The 23,334-nt window shown below is 46.0% G+C and overlaps 1 protein-coding gene and 1 long non-coding RNA gene across 3 annotated transcripts in view; one reads left to right on the forward strand and one right to left on the reverse strand.

Annotated features, from left to right (window-relative positions):
• Window positions 1-23,334, forward strand: part of THADA (THADA armadillo repeat containing) — a 375,449-nt gene that overhangs the window by 270,456 nt on the left and 81,659 nt on the right. For both annotated transcript variants that reach the window (XM_051842959.2, XM_070069193.1), the window contains exon 31: window positions 20,736-20,830. In XM_051842959.2, coding sequence (XP_051698919.2) covers window positions 20,736-20,830 — 95 coding nt within the window. The remainder of the gene's footprint in view (window positions 1-20,735; window positions 20,831-23,334) is intronic.
• Window positions 3,774-6,295, reverse strand: LOC127490335 (uncharacterized). The gene is made up of 3 exons (XR_007918262.2): window positions 6,118-6,295; window positions 5,662-5,720; window positions 3,774-4,135 (listed from the first exon to the last, which is right to left on the reverse strand). It is a non-coding gene; the product is annotated as an uncharacterized lncRNA (long non-coding RNA).

Below are 23,334 nucleotides of genomic sequence, written 5' to 3' on the forward strand. Positions count from 1 at the left end.
TTTGTTTATTGGTATGTCCTTTTATTATAAGAGGAAGAAAAATAAGCGTATGTACCCGTGTATGTGTGCATGTGTGTGCTACATGTGTAGTCCTTTTAATAAGCACAATGAGTTCAGTGTATTATTTGGACTGAATATAACAGAGAAATGATGACCAGAAAGAAAAATGTGTCCTTCTGAAGTTTTCTTCACTTATTGTCACTGAAATGTATGCTTATAATAGAAAATGATCAAATTGGAACTCACGCTGTGGCGTAGTGGGTAAGGCTGCCGCCTGCAGTGCTGACATCCCATATGGGCACCAGTTCCAGACCTGGCTGCTCCACTTCCAATCCAGCTCTCTGCTGTGGCCTATGAAAGCAGTGGAAGATGGCCCAGGTCCTTGGGCCCCTGCAGCCTTGTGGGGGACCCAGAGGAAGCTCCTGGTTCCTGGCTTCAGATTGGCGCAGCTCTAGCGATTTAGGCCATCTGGGGAGTGAACCAGTGGATAGAACACTTCTCTCTCTCTCTCTCTCTCTCTCTCTCTCTCTCTGCCTCTCTGTAACTCTGCCTTTCAAATAAATCTTTTAAAAAAAGTAAATAAACTACAAAACTTGAGAAAGAAGAGAATAAAAGTCTACTCTTCCCACAATCTAGTGGAAACCACTTTTTGTTTTGGAAACCACTATTGTTTAATGGTTTCATGTAGTTACTTCATCTTTTTCCTATGAGTGTTTTTTTACATAGAATAATTCTGTGTATGTGTTAGAGTTTCCTTCTTTCACATGGCAGTCAAAAAAGCATTACCTATTACATTAAAAGCTGTGACATGGCTGCTGTTGAAAACAGTATGGTGTTTCCTCAAAAATATGAGAATAAAATTACTATAGAATCTAGTAGCTCCATTTCTGGGTACATGCTCAAAAGAATTAGCGCAGCCTCAAAGGGCTATTTGTATGACCATATTCATAGCTGCATTATTCACAATGGCTCACACGTGGAAACACCAAGTGAGTGGATGATGAGTGGACAAGGAAGTTCCGACACAGGCTACGACGTGGAGGAATCCTGAGGACAGTTGTGCTAAGTGAGATGAAACAATCACGGAAGAACAAGTGCGGGTTCATGTTTTCTGCAGAAGGTACCCAGAGCTTTCAGATTCTTAGTCAGAGTAGACTGTCGGTTGCCAGGACAGGGCGGTTGTAGGGGGCAAGTATGGAGTTTCAGTATTGTAAAATGAAAAAGTTCTCAAGATTGATTGCACAACTCTGAACATGTGCTTAACATAACTAAACTGCACACTTTAAAATGGTTAAGACAGTAACTTATATATATATATAGCCCAATTTTTTAAAAAGATTAATGACAAATATTTAAAACAGAAAACTTTGTACACTATCACTCCTTTGAGATTATTGTCTTTTTTATGACAATTCTTTGTTTTCTTCCTAGTTTTACCACCCGTGCATCTCTAAACCAAAAATACCCCTGCCTGTTTCTGAATTACACATAAACTTTGAGAATATCGTTTCTTGAAGGTAGTATATTTTTGACATCTGAATAATCGTCATTTTTTTTTTACCTAGTTACTGATCTATTGTTCATCATTCAGGTTTTTCCTCATTTTTAGTGTCCTGAATAATGTTCCAGTAAAAATCTTTCTGTGCAATTGTGTGTATGTTTGTGTGTGTGTGTGAGTGTATGTGTGTGTATACACAAGGATACTTCAGAAAGTTCAAGGAAAATGGAATTATATACAAGTTTAGGGGCCAGCACTATGGCTCAGTGTATTAGGCCACTGTCTGCAGTGCCAGCATCCCATAAGGATGCCAGTTCAAGTCACAGCTGCTCCACTTCCAATCCAACACCCTGCTAATGCACCTGGGAAAGCAGCAAAAGATGGCCCCTGCACCCAGGTGGGAGACCCAGAAGAACCTCCTGGCTCCTGGCTTCCACCTGACCCAGCCGCAGCTGTTACAGCCATTTGGGGAATGAACCAGCAGGTAGAAGATCTATCTGTCTGTCTGTCTGTGTCTCTCTCTCTCTCTGTATTTCTGACTTTCAAATAAATAAATAAACAAATCTCTTTTTTTAAGAAAAAGATAAGTTTATTTTGGTACCAAAAATTTTAAAATCTGTGCATAGTTTTTTGATGGTATGCATTTTCTGTGAACTCTTTGAAGATCCACTTATGTTCATGGGCAAACTTATCTTTAGTTTCATGTTTCACAGACTTTTTTTAAAAAGATTTATTTACTTATTTGAAAAGCAGAGGCAGAGAGAGAGAGAGAGAGAAAGGTTTTCCATTTGCTGGTTCATTCCCCAAATGGCCATAACAGTCAGAACTAAGCCAGCCCAAAACCAGGAGCCTCCTACATATCTTCCATGCAGATACAGGGGCCCAAGGACTTGGGCCATCTTCCACTGCTTTCCCAGGTCATAGCAGAGAACTGGATCAGAAGTGGAGCAGCCAGGACTCGAACCAGCACCCATATGGATGCCAGTACTGCAGGCAGCAGCTTTTACCCACAGCACTGGCCCCTCCACAGACTTTTTGAAGTACTCTCATATCAGTGTGTGTGATTGTGGGTTATTACCTTAGCTTTGATTGCCAGGAGTCGACTAAATTGATCAAGAGGATATAACGATGTTTAAAGGTTTTGATAGACCCCAGATTGTTTTCCAAAAGGGGCCTGTCAGTTCATCTTCCCAACAGCAGTGCACAGGAAACTACCTCCAAAATTTTAACTGAGATTTTAAAAATTAGATTAAGGAAACTTACTTTTTGAATGCCTGCTCTGTACCAAGTTCTGTATGGGAGAGATTTATGAATGTTCTTTCATGAGCTCTTCTCAAATCTCCTGTCGTGTAAGGAAATGTGGTTTTCTACAGTGCAAACAACAGGGAGACACCCAGTATATAAGACACCTGGTTTAGTTATCATTTCAGCTCGCATGAATTAACAAACAAGTCATGCCAGTGTAGTGTGTCTCAGCTAGTTGTGCCTACAGCACAGAAATGCCATCCCTCAGCACTGGGTCATCTCGGCTGTTTAATAAGGAGTATCCTCTGGGTATTGCTCTGGCTGCCGCTGAGGCCCTGGCTTACTGTGCACCCTCAACCACAGGGCTCAGACTGACAGTGCATTCCCATCAATTTGGCCACAGACCTGACTTGTTGGAATTCTGCAAGTTTTAAAGTTTTTTGAAAAAATTATAGTAAGCCAAGATTTTGAGCTCCTTTTTAGAAAACCTGGTAGCACCAGGCCCAAATTGCCACATGGCTGCAGTGGACCAGTGCCCGAAGTGGCTGTTCTGTCTTGATGGAGGGTGTTCACTGGGGTTCACCACTGTCCCCACCCAGTGCGTCTCTCATGAGGTTACCTGCCCATCGCCAGGGAAGCAGGAGTTAGTGGCTCTTGGTATTAGCACTTGTTAAGTACCGTACTGATGGATGGGAGGTTTCACTCCAGGAGGGAATAGTTCGTGCTCATTACTACAAAGCAGAATCCTCGGGTTTTAAAGCCTCACCCCAGAATGTCTAATTTAGATATTTTAAATTCTATCAGTCCCCTCACAAGTGCCCTTTAGGCTCTGGTTGCTTATCCTGGAAGCTCATGACACAGTTTCATTTCTTGAGAAGAGGCTTAGAACAGATTATACCTTCATCATTTCATCCAGCAAATATTTATTGGGCACTACATATGCCAGAGTAGTAACTATTTGTTCAAACCACAATTTCAGTGTCAAGGGGACAACAAAGCAGTCTTATCAAATAGAATCATAGACGTAGGATTTAGAATTGGAAAGAACGATGAAGTTTTATTGTCCACTCCCAGTCTCACTCCCACACACAGGGGAAGCTTCAGTTCAGAGAGGCTAGAGGATTTGTCCATTCTACATAGCTACAGCTGGGCAGAAGTAAGATCCCAGCTGACAGTTACTAGCGTTTCTTGAGGACCTAGCTCCCAGCTTCTTGTCAGGCACTTTCTACTGGACCACACTGCCTCCATCTGTCCAAGGTTTTTATGTCAGAGTTTTGAAAGGTGGTAACTTAAGCAATCTCTGGAACAGTGCTTCTAAGATAGAAAGTGTGCCGCCCGAAGATGAAGACTCTGGTTCTCTGGGCCTGGGGTAGAGCTGAGATCCTACTGGGCCTGAAACAGAAGACACATTTTGAGGAGCAAGGGCCAGAGAGTCAGCCCCTGTGTCCATCCAGCCCAGTTAGAAGAACTGCCACTCTCACACCTTCATACTTAAGGACTTCTGGCCAAAGCTTAGAGCTATACAGTAGGGCTGAGACTACCGAAGGGTTCAACCCAGAATCCTCTCCCCATCTACCCTGGATGACCTGTGTGAAGCGCTGGTGGCCACGAGGCTCACTAGGGGAAGTCTTCACTCCCTTGCCCAGGCAGCCAGCCTGGTGGCGTCAGTGTCTGGTTTATTGGCATGCATCGGGTATTTATCATTTTGAAAAACAGCAGTCTGATATTCTGGTGAGAAAAACAGGCTCTCAAGAATACAGGAATAGGTCCTAAGGTTACTAGGAAAGCAACCTTGGGCATAAACTTTTGAGTAAAATAGTGCTAATGAGAGAGATGGTGACCAATGCTGATGTTTGTTGAAGACCTACTCTGAGTATCATGTATAACATCCAGTGATTTGCTTCCTCAAGTTGATTTTAATTTGCAAAAAAGTAACTGTGTGAGCCATCCACTTGCCTGTACCATTTCCCCTTCCCTCCCCTCGCACCCCTTCCACCCCTTGTGTGCTTTCACTCCTCCTCTGCCTCCCTGGTGTGTTTACTTCCAACCATGTCCCTGTCTCCTCCCCAGCCACCCTGTTATCCGCACTCTTGTCACTTCTCCCTTTTCTCTTGCTTACTGGTCCCCACTAGGCTGAGTGGTGTGCTCCTTGAGGGTCTATGGACTTAAATGTGCAAGGAAAATGTGCTTATAGAGACAAAGCTGAGCCTTACTTTTGTGTGGCAATCCCAGTTCTTCCCTGGGGGCGGGATCTGTGGCCTGCTGCAGGAGTTCTGGTTTAGAATTCTGTTTTGCTTTACAACGGCTGAAGGCAGCATTTATTTTCTAACCACCAGATTTATTCACACAAGAGACTCTACTTCCCAGGCAGAAATGCTGGGGTTTAGGTCTGATTCTGTTTTCCCACTGTCCCTTAGCCCCCTCTCAAATCCCTTGTGCCTTCCGGATGGGCCCCTTCCCCAAGAAAGAGGCCATTCTTTCGCAATGACTTGAAATAATAAGAGACCTCAGCTCTCTGCCACAGCTGCAGGTTGCTGTCTCACTTCCATGCCTCTGAAATGAATCCAGTCCAGAAGGATTGTTAAAATATTCAAATGATCATGTGGCATTTCAAGGGTATCATTTGTGGTCCCTGCCAAAACTGTACAGGAGGCAAGTCTTAACAGGGCTGGTTAGTCACATAGCAGGTTTCCAGACCTCGCTGGGTGTTGTGTTTTGCATTTTTGTTTGTTTCTTCTTTGCCTCTCTCTCTGTCTCTTTTAATTTTGAGGGGGCAAGGGGGAGAGGGGGGTTCTCATTAGGACCCTCCCTTTTGTCCTCCAGCTCAGCCTGTTCAAGTCACTTTGAGCCTCAAGCAGATTCAAAAGATGAGAGAAATGAAGTTGGAGTATTTTAGACCCAAGTTTGTTGACACTTACTTGCTTCTCTTTCAGACTTCTCAGGAATGTTTAAGGTCATGATATCTCAGGATGAGATCCTGTTTATGTTTTTTTAAAAACAGAAAAAAAATTAAGTTATCACATTTCAACCCAAACCAATCAAACAAGGTGCAAAACATTTTCTTCATCAAATATTCCTTTTAAAAATACAGCCTCAAGTTTTAAAGGAATAAGCTATTTGAGATTGAAGTGAAGTTTGAAAATATATGTATTGCTTGTTGACAGGCTGAGCTTAGGGAAACTAGCCTGTGTAAAAGCAGTCAGAAGTGATCAATATATTAGGCTGAGCCTTTGAACAAGGTGCCCAAGATCAAAGCTTCTTCATGTTGCAGCAAGAAATAAAAATAGTCCTTTTACCCAACTTGCACACCAAGAATTTAACCCCAAACTGCTGGTGCCTTCTACTTTTTCAATATGGAAATTTTCAAAACTGACCTGGAGACGGTAATTAGCTCAATAGAGGGCTCAGAAACGCCTGTTTTGCTTTCCTTGCGGCTGATGGCGCACTGGTGTGTTGCTGTTGGAAGACTGGGCGACACTGCCATTGCCTCGCTTGCAAAGGAACGCAGGCTTCCGTCTGCTCAGCACGTTCCCATAATATTATGAGAAGCCCTAACGTCGGGGGTTGTTTTTTCCTTTTAGCATGTAACATGTTCCATGTTTTGGATGAATCAACAGCTTCATTTCCTTCACTGAGCCATTCCCAGTTAATTAAAGTAACTTCAGATTCACAAACACTGCAAGGCAATGTAGTAGGCACAATGGGAAATATAAAAATTAATGATGTCTCTGTTTCAAAAACCATTTGAGAAAGACACAGGTATGGATTTAATTTACTATAACGAAGAGTTTGGTAAATTCTGGAATTAATCAAAGTGTGTAACAGGAGCTGAGAAGAGAGAAAGAAATGCCAGCTTGTAGGGGTACCTTGTTGGGGTATCAGGGAAGAAGGAGGGAGGAATAGTTAAAGGCTGAGTGAGGTTTAATTACTTCTTAGGTTGGAGAATGAGCGAGTTGATGCTGGTGTGGAGCCTTTGTTGCTAAGTGAGTTGTGATAGTCTCATTGGCCAAGTACAAAGAAAGAATCAGTACATTGCTCAGCATGGTGGCAAGTGTCTTGGATATACAGAAAAGGGCCTCAGTTCTCAGAGTTTAGTTATGGTCCATTCTAACTGAAAAGAGAGAACTTAGGCATATGAAATGGCCAACCATGAAGCACATGTAGAAGTACATATAATAAGTCCGAGAATTCAAAGAAGAATGTGGACTGGGATAGTCAGAGAAAGCTTTGCAGAAGTATCTGAGATGAACCTTAGAGCCGGGGTATGATTTGGGGACTCCAGCAGTGATGGGAAAAAAGCATGCCAGGAGGGTGGACACATGTGCAATGGCAGTTGCCAGGCATGCATGTGGTGTATGTGGGCTAGCAGAGAGATAGAATGAAGAAGAGAGGCTGTGTTTTGAGAAGTACAAGATTTGATAAGAGACCAGTTTTGGAAACCCGTAAATGTCAGCCAGAGAAATATGCACTTGATCCAAGAATTAAGAGGAAGTTGGTAAGCTCAGACCAACACTGGTAAGTTGGCTGCTGTCGGTATGCACTTGAAATACAGTGAGGAATGTTTTGAATCTTTCCAGGCTCTTGCAGTGGTCAACAAAATTCCCAGTCTCTCCTGGTGGTACAAAAAGCATCCTTAGTAGTAATCCTCCAGCTACCTGTGCCCGTCACCTGGAAGCCCCATGGCCTGCCTGGGCTGCTAGTAATGAGAACAGAAATACTTGTGTGCCCTTGAGACCACATGGCTTTTGTCTTTCTAACGCTGCTAACAGGGCTAAAGAATCACAAAATTTATACCAGGAAAAGGAATTGAGAGATCGTCTAGTCCAGTGTAATTCTTTCTTCGAACAGGAGCGCGCATAGAAATTTGAGAGGTTGAAGATTGTAGGGGTGGCAAAAATGGTTCAAACTGGAATGGGGCCTGGAGTTCACCTGCGTGGCTTTCCTCCTATTGGGAGCCCCAGAAGGGAATAAGAGAAGCACCCTGACTGCCTGTTTCAAAAGAGAGATCTAATCCAAACTGACATTTTGGAAGAAGTCACACACAAGCGGGCAGACAGCTTCTCTACTTGACAGATAGAGCTGACTCAGAAGGTGCTTGAAGGTAGGGACATAAAGAGCAAGTTTGATTTTCCTCTCCTTCCCTCTTGCTGTTTGATCATCGTAGAAAATCCTATAACCCCATGCACGGGCAGCCCGGAGACCTCTCAGAAGCTGCTCTCTCTGGAAGGGGCCCCAAGCTGCAGACCTTCTTGCCACCAAAACAGCTGTTCTAGGTCTCCTTTCCTCCGAAATCCATTCTCAGTTGGCTGGCTGCCACCCAACCCTACCCAACAAGTCATGCTAACATGGCCTACATTCTAATATGTAAATTAGCTTATTCTCCTGGTCAGAAAACTATTTTTCAGTAGTGATCTTTTGGCGACAGTACCTTTTTTTTTTTTTTTTAAGATTGATTTATTTACTTGAAAGTCAGAATTACACAGAGAGAGGAGAGGCAGAGAGAGTGAGAGAAAGAGGTCTTCTATCCACTGGTTCATTCCACAACTGTCCACAGTGGCCGGAGTTGCGCACATCCAAAGCTGGGAGCCAGGAGCTTCTTCCGGGTTTCCCATGTGGGTGCAGGGGCCCAAGGACTTGGGCCATCTTCTACTGCTTTCCCAGGTCATAGTAGAGAGCTGAAGAGGAAGTGGAGCAGCCAGGACTCGAACTGGCACCTGTATGAGATGCCGGCACTACAGGTGGTGGCTTTACCCGCTGCGCCACAGCACTGGCCCCTGGAGACAGTACCTTTAACTGAAGTCAGTAGCTGTGACCACAGGCCTCTGGCAACACGCAGACCTGGCGCAAGCACTGCTCTGCCCTACTGAGCAGATTCAGGCCTACTCTGTCCTCTCTAGCCAGGCTTTAGGCTGCCTCCAAGAGGGCTTGTGGGGAGCGCAGCCTGGCTTTAGTGAAGTGGCCAAGGGAGCAGCTCTGGGAGGGGCCCAAAAGGCTCACTGTTCTCTCCTCGCTGATTGGAATGGCCTGCAGGCCTCTGGGCAGAACACCTTCCCGCTCAAGGGAACGAACGGGCTCACGCCAGTACTCCCAGAACCAGAGGGGCCTGCGTCAGCCCTTGTGTTCCTGAGTGACCACAGGGAGTGTCACTTCCAGAACTGCTTGGTGAACAGAAAGCCCCCAGCCTAAAAGCACACTGCCCAGAAGCTGAGGCGAGGCAGCACCTACTCAAGGTTGGCAGGCTTGGTCTGGTCCCCCCCGCTCAGCCACTGGCCAGCCTGGCGCGGCCTGTAATTCCTGTAGGCCTCAGTTTTGATCTGTAATGGGAGTGTGAGAGAGATGAGAGTGAGGAGGGCATGAGAAGAGCTAAAGAGATACAGGAAATGTACCGATGGCCAGTAATTAAGTCCTGCTCAACATAGCTGGGCATGCTAGAAATAATGCCTCTTGTTGGACCTCACAGAAACAGCTGTGCCTGGAGCCCTGCTTCTCCCCAGACAGGCAACTAGGACATAGCACCAGCACATGTGGTTGCAAACCAAAATACTCCAATTGCTTGGCAGAGTGTCTCATTTTTCATCTGATTGTGTTTGGGACACATAGATACAATTTGTTTCTCTACAAAACCTTGATTCTATTCTTGGTTCTTGCCCTAATCTTGGGTGGGTCACTTGAGCTATATGAGCAACTTTGTTGATTTGTAAAAGTGAGAATAATAATGCCTATTTTTCTTCCTTCTGAAGAATTTTGTTAAGATAAAAAGAAATGGGAATATTTTTGAAGATAAAACTTTTAATGCAATTCAGTTGATATTGTTATTACCCTTGCCAAGGCTAATTTTCAAGTGTGTGCTCTGCCCTGTTCACAAGGTCACGGGTCTGTTGACTGTGCTGCTAGAAATTCTCACCTTGGGGACCGGCACTGTGGCGTAATGGGTAAAGCCACAGCCTGCAGCACCGGTATCCCATATGGGCACTGGTTTGAGTCCCAGCTGCTCCACTTCCAATCCACCTCCCTGCTAATGTGCCTGGGAAAGTAGCTGAGAATGTCCCAAGTCTCTGCGCCCCTGCACTCACGTGAGAGACCTGGATGAAGGTTCTGGTTCCTAGCTTCAGCCTGGCCCAGTCCTGGCTGTTATGCCCATTTAGAGAGTGAATCGGTGAATGGAAGATCTCTCTCTCTCTCTCTCTCTCTCTCTCTCTCTGTCTCTCTCTCTCTCTCTCAACTCTGCCTTGCAAATAAATACAATAAATCTTAAAAAAAAAAAAGTCTCACCTTATACTGTATACAGACTTTTCATGCAATATCCAGAAGTTTTCGTTCACCTCACTTATTTTTCCTTCTTTATGCTTCTAGAGAGAAGCACAGTTTGAAAAGAAAGGGGGCTTCTGTTGGTACTCTGTATCATAATTGAAGCTATAGATCCTCCAAGCTCCAAACTCCAAACTGTACAATAAAAGTTTTCTTGGATACTACTTTTCTCCCATAATTCCTAGCACATAGCTTATTAAGTTATTAACCAGCAATTTCTCTGGCAGCATATTAAACTTTACTTTTAAACAAGTCACAGAGGGAGGGAAACATGCATCTCTCATAAAAGGAATAAAAAACATACAGCCTCTAACACAGTTTCCCCAGGCTTTGAACAAATCCCAAGCCCCACACAAGGTCTCTTTTTCATCATTCCCTGCACATAGCTGGAGTGTTAGTACATTAATGAGAAAAAGATGCCTAATAGAGCGATGGAAAAATACGAGGGCCTCTGGAGTGTGGGGACGCCCTGGGGGTTCTCTGGAAGGGCAGGTGAGCCTGGCTGGAGGGAAAGGCGAAGCCACGGGGTTGGGGTTGCCGGCTTCCTCTCGAGCGCCAGCATTCCCAGGGGAGACTGTGGCTTCGGCCTCCACTTGAGAAGGGGACCCCAGTGCTCTGTGCAGGCTACCAGTTGCCTCCCTGGGACGCTGGGAAAGTGGCAGAGGCCCTCTGCTTTTACAGATCCCTGCCTAAGGGAAGCCCATTGTGCTGTGGTAGTGCATGGCTGAGGCCTCCGCTCCTTTTCTGGGTAGAGTCACAGCTCATGGTCGCTCACTGTGTGCATGGCAGTGCAGCAAGAATTCCCTAGGAATTGGTCAACCTCCAGAGCAGGGTCCTGAGGACAGCTTCACTTTAACAGGCAAATCCAAGTAGAGGGCTACAGGGCAGTGGATACTTGCAGGTGAGCACTAGCACTTGCAAAGCTCCGTACCAGCAAAGGCTGGCTGGGTGCTGCAGCATGCCATCGAAAACCAGCTCCGCATCACACCTGCCCAGCCGGGGCCAGGTAAGCCACAGGCCTGGAGAGCAGCCAGGCCCTGTGTGCTGCTGGCGGCTGACCCCGTATGCACATCTGAATTCTCCCTGTTCCAGTGGGGGAAATAACTTGTTTAAAAATACATATTCTGCAGTTCACAGCCATTTGGCATTTTAGTTTAAACAAATCCCCTATTGTTTCTCCAGGAATGCCGTGTGATGGTTGCTTGGCTGGAGGCGGGGGGAAATCAGAAGGGGGGGGGGATTCTTTTTATTTAATTTACACTTCCACATTTCTACGGCTTGGTGTGGTCTGCATCAAAGGAGCACTTCCTAAGCACAGCAGCTCTTCCTTTTCTAGACAAATGCAAGGAGAGGCGGCGTCTGCTCTGCGGACAGCCACTGCTGCCTTGCAGACGGGCGCTGCCAGGACTACAGAGAGCGCCAGCGGGGTCTCCGGGAGAGCAGAGGAAGGTCAAATGCAGCATCAAGTTGGATGGTCAAGGAGTGTTTCCTAGAGACAGGCTTTGAAGTGAGTTTCAAAGGAAGGGCCTGGTGTGGCTGGACATGTGTCACGTGGAGGGATCTTAGCAGGACTCTTCTCCCTCTCCTTTTACCATTTTCTCTCTCCTAGTCTTCGACTCTCCTTCCTCCTGCCTTTGGCTCACGCCCACTCCTCGCCTGCCTGCCCTCTCCTGACTTCTCAGCCTCTTTGTCTGGTTTTCTTCTCACCAGCCTGTGGTGGGCCTGCCTCTGGGGGGTCTCTAGGATGTTGCTTCATAAATGTCGCTGCCAGGCCTGGGGCAGGAAGCTGCTGGAGCCTCTTACTCCTTATGTCTGATAACAAAAATGAGCTGAGCTGCTGTGTATGGCCCAGGACGAGAGAAAGAGCCCCGCCAGGTGGGCTGTGATGGACCTCAGAGCTGTCAGCTGCACCTGTTTGATTTTCTGGAATTCCTTCTCTTTCTTTTCACCAGGCCAAATCCTTTCTTGTCTCCAGACCCCACTTCGGTGACATTGCCTTTGATTGTTTGCTGTGTGTTTTGTTGCTCTTCACATACAGCCCGCCACCCCTGCCCCCAAGACAGCAAGCTTGGCAAGGCCAAACCTTTGTCTCCTCCTTCCTAGGGAAGGGTGCCCCCCATGGTGGTCAGTCAGCACTTCTAGATGAATGGAGATAAGCCATGGTTCTAATCAGGGTGCTTTGGAAGTAGTTCCCTGGGAACCATCACTGTTGAAGTCCAGACCAGGTTTCTTGATTTAGAGTCCTTAACTGACACTGACGGCCTAAAGCCAGAACAGCTGGGGCGAGTATTATAGTACAACAGGTTAAGCAGCCCAATGGGATACTTGTCTATCATATTGGGGTATTAGTTCCAGTCTTGTCTCCTCTGCTTCCAATCCAGCTTCCTACTAATATGCCTGGGAATACAGTGGATGATGGCTTAAGTGCTTGGGTCCCTGCTACCTGCATGGGAGACCCAGACGCAGTTCCTTACTCCTGACTTTGGCCTGGCCCAGCCTTGACTTTTGCAAGCATTTGGGTAGTGAATCAGTGGAAGAAAGATTCCTCCTCCTCTCTCTCTCTCCCTCCCTCCCTCTCTCTCTCTCTCTGGCTTTACCTTTCAAATAAATACATAAAACTTAAAAAAAAAAAAAGGCCAGAATAACTGTTTCCAGCATCTGAAGATGGCAGGGCTTAGTTTATCCAAAGTGAGTCGTCTGTCTTCTTCCAGGCAACCCACCAAGGTTTTGTAGTATCGAGTGGGGACTCAAACTCTCCAGTGTGACTTGAGCTGATGGGGTCCCACTGGAGCTTTCCATCCTTTGAAGCTTTTGGAGCTTTTAAAGTTCTCTCCTAAGGTGCCCCCCTAGGGCCCCATGTTCTCCTACCCTCTATCATTTCTTGCTACTTCCCCCTCAACCACATCACCTTGGCACTTTTTATTCTCGAAACGTACCACGTGCCCAAGTCTTTGGAGGTGCTGCTTCCTGGGCCGAGGTGTCTGTGCCCGTGTGCTGCCTCCCAGGCTCCCCAGCCCCTCAGCTGTAGTCCTCTCTCCCACTCTCCTTCCTGTTACTCTCTCGACCTCTCCTTTGAGACACCCAGCATACTTCAGTATAACTAGCTGTGTTTTTCTTCTGCTAAACTAATAGCTTTCAAGTTTATTTTGCTTATTTTTTTAATGTGAAGGTAGACCAAGATCCCAGTTGCCTGGCCAGGGTTGGGCCAGGCCAAATCTGGAACCCAGGACTCATTCCAAGTCTCCCACATGGATGACAGGGACCCAGCTACTTGAACCATCGCCTAATGCCTCCCAAGGTACACATGAGCAGGGAGCTGGAATCAGGAGCAGAGCTGGGAATCAAACCCAGGCACCCCAACATGGGATGCAGGCGTCCCAAGCAGCATCTTAATAGCTAAGGCAATGGCCTGCCCAGCTTTCAAGGATTTTGGTTGTTTTTGTTTTTGGTAGCCACTCATAAGGAATCCCTTTGACATGTGGGCTAATGTAGATGTGTCTATCTGTGTATACACATATACATGGAATCTTGCCCCATTTGAAATATTGGTGATATCTATGTAAGATGTGAACTGTCTGGGGGGAAAATGCAGCAGAGAGGGAATTTACTCAAGATTTAGTGTGCCTAACGTCGGGAACGTTAGCTTTCAGCATATTCACCAACATTTCTGATACCAAGCATAACCTTATAGAATGGCTTATTACTTGGAAAGGAAAAGGAAAAAGGAACAAACCAGTTTTACTTAAAATTGTTTCATTTCATTAATTTTTTATGTCATATCAGTGATAACATTAACAATTCATTTTGGGCAAGGACTTTATTGAAACTCTCTATATAATAAACACGTTAATGAAACAGTGCTTATCCTTACCACTGTGTTATACTCTGGTTATGTATTTTTCCTGTCTCCATTCCTCTTTTCGCTTTTTTTCCCTCCGTCCCTCTCATCTTTCCTTGCTCCCTTTTTTGCTGGTTGCCACCCACTAGCTGATTTCATAACCAACTCAACAGATCATAACCTGCGGTTTGAACAACACTATTCAAGACTCTAAGTTCCTTGAGGGCAGTGACCATGTCACTAAATCATTTCATCTTCATATTTCCAAACCCTGCCACTATTCCTGGCTTTCAGTAACTTCTTAATCAGTGTTTTCTGAATGAATAGGCTTCAGTTAAAAAGATCTGCAGCCACTGGGATTCCGGAAGGGACAGGAGAAGTGAATAATTTATCACAGACTTCCCAGGAGCTCCCGCTGTCCTCTAGACACTAGGGCCTTTGTGGACATGTCTGGGAAGCGCTGCTCTTTCTGCCCTGCTTCTGCTTCCCCCCAGCTTCCAGGAGAGAGGGCAGGAGGTTTAATGAAGTTCAGAGATTTCCCAAGGCACAAACATATTAATCAGGTTCTCAGGTGGGTATTCGTCAATGGACAAAGGGTACAAAGAGTGGAAGAAAGCAAGATTCTTAATAAGTGCTTCATTTCACTTTCTATGTATAACCATAGCCTTCACAGTACCTGAGACTCCTTCTAGAAACCACTGTTATGCTGTTTTTCAGTCCATCTGTTAGACCCTGACCACTTGGGATTTTTTTTTTTTTTTTTGAGCACTATAAATCTTCATTACCATGCCCCATGCCAGGATTTTTCCATTTGGGGGTGGAAGAAAAATCCCCAAGCCCACCAAAACCCTGTGGCTTGGTTTCCTGTCCAGCTGGCTTGCCGTTTCTTGGGATTTTATTCCCATCATCAAAGTAGCTTGACGGACCAAGAACAAACCTCTGGCTCACCCTGAACTCACAGTGTACCGTTTCCAAGTCAGAACAAACACCAAAGTAATTGCAAGAGAAAAAGGAAGAAAAAAAATTATTTTCCTGACTCAGAAGCCAGTCCAGAGTAAAGCCCAACTCTGGGACTCCAGACAGGGCTGCTGTGTGGCTGTCCTCAGGGCAGAGCCGTGACCGGTAGGCTCCAGGCCCAATTTTCTCTCTGAGGTGTCTTGAAGAAGCCATGGGTAGACTCCTTTGCAGCATCAAATCCTGTCTCCTGGAATCGATCTCCCATGATCTCCTTGACAACTTCAGACTTGGCCCCAAGCCTCATGGACACAGGAATAGTCAGAGTGGTCCCCGAAGTGTCCCAGGAGGCCAGGAAGGCCACCAATCTTCGCAGCTCTAGGGAAGATGCAGGACCAGGGGCTCTGAAGATTGCCAGGCTGCCCTCTGTTCATTTAAACACTTTTTATAAAGGGGCTGGTGGTGTGGCGCAGCAGGTTCAACTACCACTTGGAATATCAGCATCGCTTATCAAGAGCACCAGTTCAGATGTGGGCTGCAGTGCTTCCAGTCCTGCTTCCTGTGAGTGTGCGTGGGAAGGCAGCAGAAGACAGGCCAAGTGCTTAGGCTTCTGCTGCCCAGGATGGAGTTCTGCACTCGTTGATTTGGCCTGGCCCAGCCCTGGCTGTTGAGGCTATCTGGGAGTAAACCAGCAGATCAAATTTTACTCTATGTCTCCCTTTCTCTGTCTCTCTGCCTTCAAATAAATAAAAAAACTCAAATCTTTAAAAAAATAAGAAAATTTTTAAAAAGATGTTAACATGGCTAAAAATGTTGTGGAGATGAGGCTGCTCATCAGACTTGAAAGGCAAGCCAGTTTCCCCAAAAACTTCCCCATGGCGTTCTTGATGGCTCTACAGAGGAACAGTGGGGCAAAGAAGTCCTGTCAGAGTTCAGTGAGTGGTACCCTAAGGAGCACCCAGTGAGCACAAAGCAGCCCATCTCTTGAGAGCCTTCATTTGTCCCTACTCTCAGTGCATTCTCTAATTGTCCCAAGCAGGGCTCCCCAGATCCCTAGGCAAGCCCAAGTGAATTTCTACCCACATCTGTGACCCTCTCAAGATACCTTCCCTGATGGGCTTTGTGCGTTAGACTCTCCCATCTGACATTGCCCAGTGGAATTACATCTCCATTTCTCCAGTCTACCCTAATGGTTTTTTTCTTAACTCCTACATCCTGTTCCAAAGCTTGACTTTTGTTTTTTCCTTTGTACCTAGACAGAATTCTTGGAAGTATGTCATCATCTCCTCCCCACACCTAGGTTAAAGCTGGATGCACAGGAGGCACTTGGTCTGCTGTCCTGGGCCATGTGCCCAGCCCTGTGCTGGATGGCCTGCCACACAGTGATGTCTCTGCCCCAGGGCCAGCCCTCAGCCTTCCATGAATGGCCCTTTCTTTGGCAAGGGGAGCTCTCAATTTTGTTAAACAGTGGAAGTCCTGGAATGGGGAATGATATCATTATAGAAGTTTTTGTAGACTGTGGGGCTTTCCATTGTGGATGGAAGAGTCACAACAGGAAGTTATGTTAAAAATAATAAATTAAAAAGCAAAACATATATCAAATAGATAAAAGTTTAAACATGAAATGGAATTTTGAAGAAACAAAATATGAGGGGCCAGCACTGTGGCATGCTGCCTGCGGTGCTGGCATCCCTTACGGGCGCCGGTTCATGTCCCAGCTGCTCCTCCAACTCTCTGCTATGGCCTGGCAAGGCAGGAGAAGATGGCCCAAGTGCTTGGGCCCCTGTACCCAAATGGGAGACCTGGAGGAAGCGCCTGGCTTCTGGCTTCAGATCAGCACAGCTCCAGCTGTTGCAGCCATTTGGGGAGTGAACCAGGGGATGGTTTACTCTCTCAGTATTTCCCTCTCTCTATCTGCAACTCTGCCTCTCAAATAAATAAATAGATCTTTAAAAAAAAAAAAAAGGAAGAAAATATGAGAAATAAAATCTTAGAGGGGAGTTGGACTTTGTAAGTATGACATAAAACCCAGAAGACATAAAAATATTAAAGTATTTATATAGAACTAAACATTTCTAAATTGCAAAAAATATTATTCAAAAGATATATGGGGGAAGGCATCGTACCATAGTATTTTAAGCCATTGCATGGGATGCCTTCATCTCATATTGGGTCCAGTTCAAGTCCCAGCAGCTCTGCTTCCAATCCAGCTCCCTTCTAATGTACCTGGAAAGCAGTGGATGATGGCTCAACTACTAGCATTCCTGCTACCCTTATAGGAGACCCAAATGGAGTTTCTAGTTCCTGACGTCAGCCTGACCAAACTCTGGCTGTTGCAGGCATTTGGGGAGTGAAGCGGCAAATGGCAGATCTCTCTCTCTCTCTCTCTCTTTCTCTTTCTGTTACTCTGCCTTTCAAATAAATAAACTTTAAAAAAAAAAAAAAAAAAGGAGAGACTACAAATTGGTATGGAAAAGACCAACAACAGATTTGAACACAGTTCACAGAATAGAAAATTGAAATATCTTTTTTTTTTTTTTTATTGATTTAAAAAAGCAGAGTGACAGATTTGGAGAGACAGAGAAAGAAGGAAAATCTTCCGTCTGCTGATTCACTCCCCAAATGCCTACAAAGCTAAGGCTGGGCCAGACCAAAAGTCAGGAGCCAGTAACTCCATCTGCATTTCCCATGTGGGTGGCAGGAACCCAAGTACTTGAACCATCGTCTGCTGCCTCCCAGGTGCATTAGCAGGAAGATGGATTGGAAGTGGAGATGGGACTGCATTCCAGGCACTCTGATATAGGATGCAGGTGTCCTAGGTGGCGGCCTGAACTGCTGTGCCGCAACTCCCATGCCAAAATAAACTTTTTTAAAAAGCATGCCTCACTGTTAATATAATTGCAATTTTAAATGATAAGGTTTTTTTTTTTTTAAAGATTTATTTATTTGAAAGGCAGAGTGACAGAGAGAAAAGAGAGATCTTCTATTCTCTGGTTTACTACCCAAAATGACCTCAATGGCTGGAACTGGGCCAAGCTGAAACCAGGAGCCAGGAATTCCATCCCAGTTTCCCATGTGAGTGACAGGTGCCCAAATACCAGAGCCATCTTCTACTGCTTTTCCAGGCAGCAGGGAGCTAGGTTGGAAGCAGAGTAGCCAGAATTTGAACCATTGCTAGGGTATGGCAAGCAGCAGTTTAACCTGTTGCCAGCCCCAAGATACTATTTTGTACTTACCATCTTGGTGAAGGTCAGAAAGTTTGACATTTGTGTCAGTTTCAGGTCTCAGGGAAACTGGAATTCTTAGACACTTTTGGTGGAGATATAAACTGGTACAACCTCTGGAGTACATCTTGTCAAAGTCAATGAAAAATTGAAAAGTGCAAATACCATGATTCAGCGATTGAGCTTCTTGGAATTTTACCTGAGTACACATCAATATGCACAAAACTGATGAGAACTATGTTTCTTACAGCACTGTTTTTGAAAGCAAAAGTGTCTTAAACAATCTGAATTTTGTCAATTGGGGACGGGTACAACTATGAAATGGAACAGTTAATACCTGTTAAGAAAATGCAGTAAAACGCTATGTACTGGACTCAGTGGTATCCAGAATCTATCGATGGGAAAGTGTCATGCTCAGAATGCAGTACATAGTAAACCACCATTTATGCAACTGGGTAGCCAGAGGTAGATGCTTCTAGATGAAAAGATTGTACCCAGAAGGGTATAGTAGAAAGCAGTTCTTGTAGTGATGGCAGCCCTGGAGAAACGGACTGGGCAGGAAAGAGACTTCATTGTCACTGCATGCCCTTTTGTACTGCTTGGATTATTTTTGTACCATGTATGTTACCTTTTTAAAAATATTTTTATTTTTATTTTAAGTTATTATTTATTTGAAAGGCAGAGTTACAGAGACGCAGAGGCAGAGAGAGAGGGAGAGAGAAAGAGGTCTTCCATCTACTGGTTCACTCCCCAGATTGCCACAATAGCTGGAGCTGCACCGATCCAAAGCCAGGTACCAGGAGCCTCTTCAGGGTCTCTCACACGGGTGCAGGGGCCAAAGGACTTGGGCCATCTTCTGCTTTCCTAGGCCGTAGCAGAGAGCTGAATCGGAAGTGGAGCAGCCAGGACACAAACCAGTGCCCATGTGGGATGCTGGTACTGTAGGTGGCAGCTTTACTCGCTACACCACAGCACCAGCCCCTAAAATTATTTTTAAAAGTAGCTAGGCATAGGGGCTGGCGCTGTGGCAGACTGGGTAAAGCTGCCACCTGCAGTGCTGGCATCCCATGTAGATGCCAGTTTGAGCCCTGGCTGCTCCATTTTCAATCCAGCTCTCTGCTATGGCCTGGGAAAGCAGTAGAAGATGGCCCAAGTCCTTGGGCCCCTGCGTCCATGTGGGAGACCTGGAGGAAGCTCCTGGCTCCTGGCTTCGGATCAGCACAGCTCCAGCCATTGCGGCCAACTGGGGAGTGAACCAGCAGACAGAAGACCCTTCTCTCTCTCCCTCTGCTCTCCTTTTCTCTCTGTGTAACTCTGACTTTCAAGTAAATCTTTAAAAAAATAAAATCTTTAAAATAAATCTTTAAAAAAAAAAAAGTAGCTAGGCATAGGTACGAAGTTGGGCCAGACCCAAGGTATACTCATGAAGACGCAGTTCACTCGGTAGTCAGAGTGAGCATATCCCGTAGGCGAAGCAAGTCTAAGGGGCTGACGTGGGACAGGTCAGCTACACAGAGATCTTGACACTAGAGAGTTTTGCTTCAGATCAAAAGAATCCACACTTTTCTTGTTGGGGCCTCCGTTCTAGGAAATGGGCAGTCCAGGACAGAGGTGGGACTGAGCTTTGGAGAATGATGAAACTGTTGGTGTTCGGGGAATGAGAAGGGTGGGTTTACGGATGGAGCCATGTGAACAGCCACAGCCAGAACACTCGCGCTGGTTTCAGTGCCACACCCGGTCTGATGGGGGAAGTCGAGGAGGCCCGGGAGGAGCGCTTCTACAGCCTCTGCCCTGGGCAGGCCCCCAGAGGTGCCTTTCCAGTGGGCTGTGCCTCTCTGAACTCGCACAGCGATTCACGGCAGGATGACCGGGTAGGTCCCACGTTACAGGTCAGGAATCTGGTTCGGGACACAGAGGTAACAGGTGACAAAGCCAGCACTCAGACCCGGGCCTGTCCCTCTGGTTTTCCTGCCCTGCTGGGTTACTAACCCGCCAGCAAGATTAGCCCCTTTCATGGTCGATATGAACTGAGACTCAGGGCCAGGCCCCTTCAGCTGTGTCCTTGTATGAAAGGCCTTGAGTTCTTCCTTTTGTGTGCAGACCCCCAGATTCCAGCCCACTCACTCTTTCCGCCACGTGATTCAAAGAGTAGAATAAGCTGCTTGGTTCACTGAATGAAGAAAACATATCGCTTACTGGGAAGAGGATGTGAGCCCCAGTGTTTCTTACTCTGTGTGTGTTTGTTGTTCCGTTGGTTAAGTCTGCAGATGCAGTTTTCCATATATGGATGCATTTTCTTTCTCCAAAATGCTAACAATGTTCATGACCAATGTTTCTTCCCCAGATTTTCATCACATAAGAAGGGAACATTAAAATATGGGCTACCCCACCCCACCTTGTTTTCAACTAACCAGGGAGGATCTCCGTTCCCATGTCTCCCATTCAGAGCTGGAGCAGAGTTGTGTCTGCTTTGTCCACACGTGGCCCCTGGCCTCCACCATGCACAGTGAGGTTTCTGTCTCTCTCGAGTTGCTGGCTTTCCTGCCATCCATGACCATCCATCTTTTTTAGTATTGGTCGTAACTGCCAAAGGCTCATAATTTGCCTGCCTGGAAAATGCCTATTTTCTCCTTCCTGTGGATTGATTTTCTGTTCCTTACCTTTCTAGGCAAAACCCATGTTTGGTGACCAGAGCCGTGTATATTGATATTCTCTTCCTGTTGACTTGCTGCCTCGACAAACCCACACAGGGCCAGCAGCCAGGTATGATTCACAGTGCTATTCTGGAGTGGTTGCAGGTCTTGGAAATGGAGGTGGGGCTTTGCACAACCCCACCACAGGCTCCCCCGACTTCTTTTATAAGAACAGCCTCACATCCGAATTAGACCGACTGTCACGTGGGTCCTCAGAGAAGCTTCTCAAGGAAACGTGTCCCTGTGTACTTGGCGCTCTCCCGTTTGATTCTGTTGGTCATCCAGGGAAGAGACGGAGCTGTAATCGGACATCCTCTGCATTTCTGAGACCTTGACTTGTTCCTCTTTTGCATTTCCTTGGAAAGCTCCTCACTCGGTAACTGAGGATCCGTACTGCTCTGTTGTATGGATTCGGTACTGGAGGCGCTCTTCAGATCCACCTCCAGCTGCAGCTTCATACGTGGGTCCTGGTCGTGTATGTTTCTGAAGATGGGCCCCAGCTCCCCTTACAACTGCTCTATTTTGATCATGAGTCACAAAGTGGGTGTTTTTTTGTTTTCGTTTTAAGGTAGAAGGGCAACTCCAAATAAAAATTTTTTTGATGTGTTTATATAAGAGGCCGCAGGAAGTGCTGTACATGAGTTCCAGGCCACAGACTGAAACTGATTTTCATCAACACAAACTGGAATGCAGGGTAATGAGCCTGCAACTGGTTAAAATCAGCCTCTTCTAATTGATTAGGCCTGTCTAAAGGAGGCTACAATTACAAAGTCGGATTCTGAGTACAAGCAGGCCAGGCCATTCCTCTGTTACATTTAGTCTGTCAGTGATTTGTTGTCTTCAGTAAATACGTTCAGGCTGTCAACGTCCAGCTCTGTCCATATGGAACCCCGTTCCCAAATTCAAACCAATTTGAACTGCTTTGCAGGGGGCGGGGGGCAGGGGTGCGAAACCATCTCACCCAGATCGTTGTGTGTTAGCCCACAAAGCCCCTGTGGCCATGCAGGGATAATAAGAATATGCTAGACTTTCACCAGCTCCGGGTCCCTGGAGAGGCAGAGCTGTTGCATCCGTTTGGTAGAATAGGATCGTATAACTTTATAGCTATAAACAGTCCCAGTTTATGCCTTTTATCCCAGCGTCATTATTAATGGTGCCCCCTTTTACTCTGGAGAGTATCCAAGTTTGCACCATAAATTGCAGGTTCCCCTGGCTATCAGGGGCCTGAGCTGTAGCCACTTTGCAGTGGAGTGCCTGGGGTCTAGAGATGATAAAGTAGACACTGCTGCATAGGTTGTCTTAGACTTTCACCGTTTCTGTATTTCAGCTGCAACATTCCACGTGGTTTAGTATTATTCCCTGCATCCATACCTAAAAGGGCCTTGGCCGTGACAGAATTCGCTGGGCTCCTCAGAGTTCTGTGGTTGACTGTAATCATTAGTCTGTTGGAATGGAGTTCCTAGCTTATTTAGTACTACCATTCTGGGTTATCCTTAAATGTAAAGTACCTTCTCTCTCCCACAACGTCTATCCTCTGTTGATGAGCTGGGCTCCATGAGGATGGCTTTGGCTTTTTTGAAACATCCTTTCCTCCAAACTGAACTTTATCAGTGTATTGCTCCTCTTTGCTTTGCAGAGTAAGGCATGAGGGGAATGGGGCACAAAGCCCCTTCTTCTAGTAGGACTGCCATAGCTGTTTTGTCCTGCTCTGTCTAGTATGGCAGCCAGTTGCCATCCATGGATCTTAGCATGTGACTGGTCCAAATTGAGATGTGCTGTAAGTAGAAAATGTGCACTAGATTGGGGCCAGTGTTGTAGTACAGTGGGTTAAGACATATGGGCACTCACTCTTTTGAGTCCCAGCTGCTCTACTTCAATCCAGCTCCCTGCTTATGTGCCTGGGAAAGCAGCAAAGGATAGCCCAGTCCTTGGGCCCCCACCACCCATGTGGGAGACCCATTACAGCCATTTGAGGAGTGAACCAGCAGATGGAAAATCTCATGCTCTTTCTGTCCCTCTATGTGTAACTCTGCCTTTCAAATAAATTAATAAATCTTAAAGTATGTATGTGTACACATACGCACCGGATTTCAAAGACTTAATATGAAAAAAGTAAAAGTTCTTGAAACTTTTATACTGATTATATAATGGAATGTTAATATTTTGACATTAGATTTTTTTTTCTTTTATTAAATATAGGCAGTGAGGGAGAGAGATAGAGAGAAAGGTCTTCCTTCCACTGGTTCACTCCCCAAATGGCCGCTACGGCCGGCGCTATGTTGATCCAAAGCCAGGAGACTGGTGCCTCTTCCTGGTCTCCCATGCGGGTACAGGAACCCAAGTACTTGGGCCATCCTCCACTGCCCTCCAGGGCCACAGCAGAGAGCTGGACTGGAAAAGGAGCAACAGGGACTAGAACCCGGCGCCCACATGGGATGCCGGTGCCACAGGCGGAAGATTAACCAAGTGAGCCACGGCACCAACCCCTGACATTAGATTAAGCTTAAGAATATATTATTAAAAATTTACCTGTTTCACTTTTGAAAATGTAGCTACTAGAATGGAAAGAAAAAC

This window comes from Oryctolagus cuniculus, chromosome 2, assembly GCF_964237555.1.
Source record: "Oryctolagus cuniculus chromosome 2, mOryCun1.1, whole genome shotgun sequence".
Lineage (NCBI taxonomy): Eukaryota > Metazoa > Chordata > Mammalia > Lagomorpha > Leporidae > Oryctolagus > Oryctolagus cuniculus.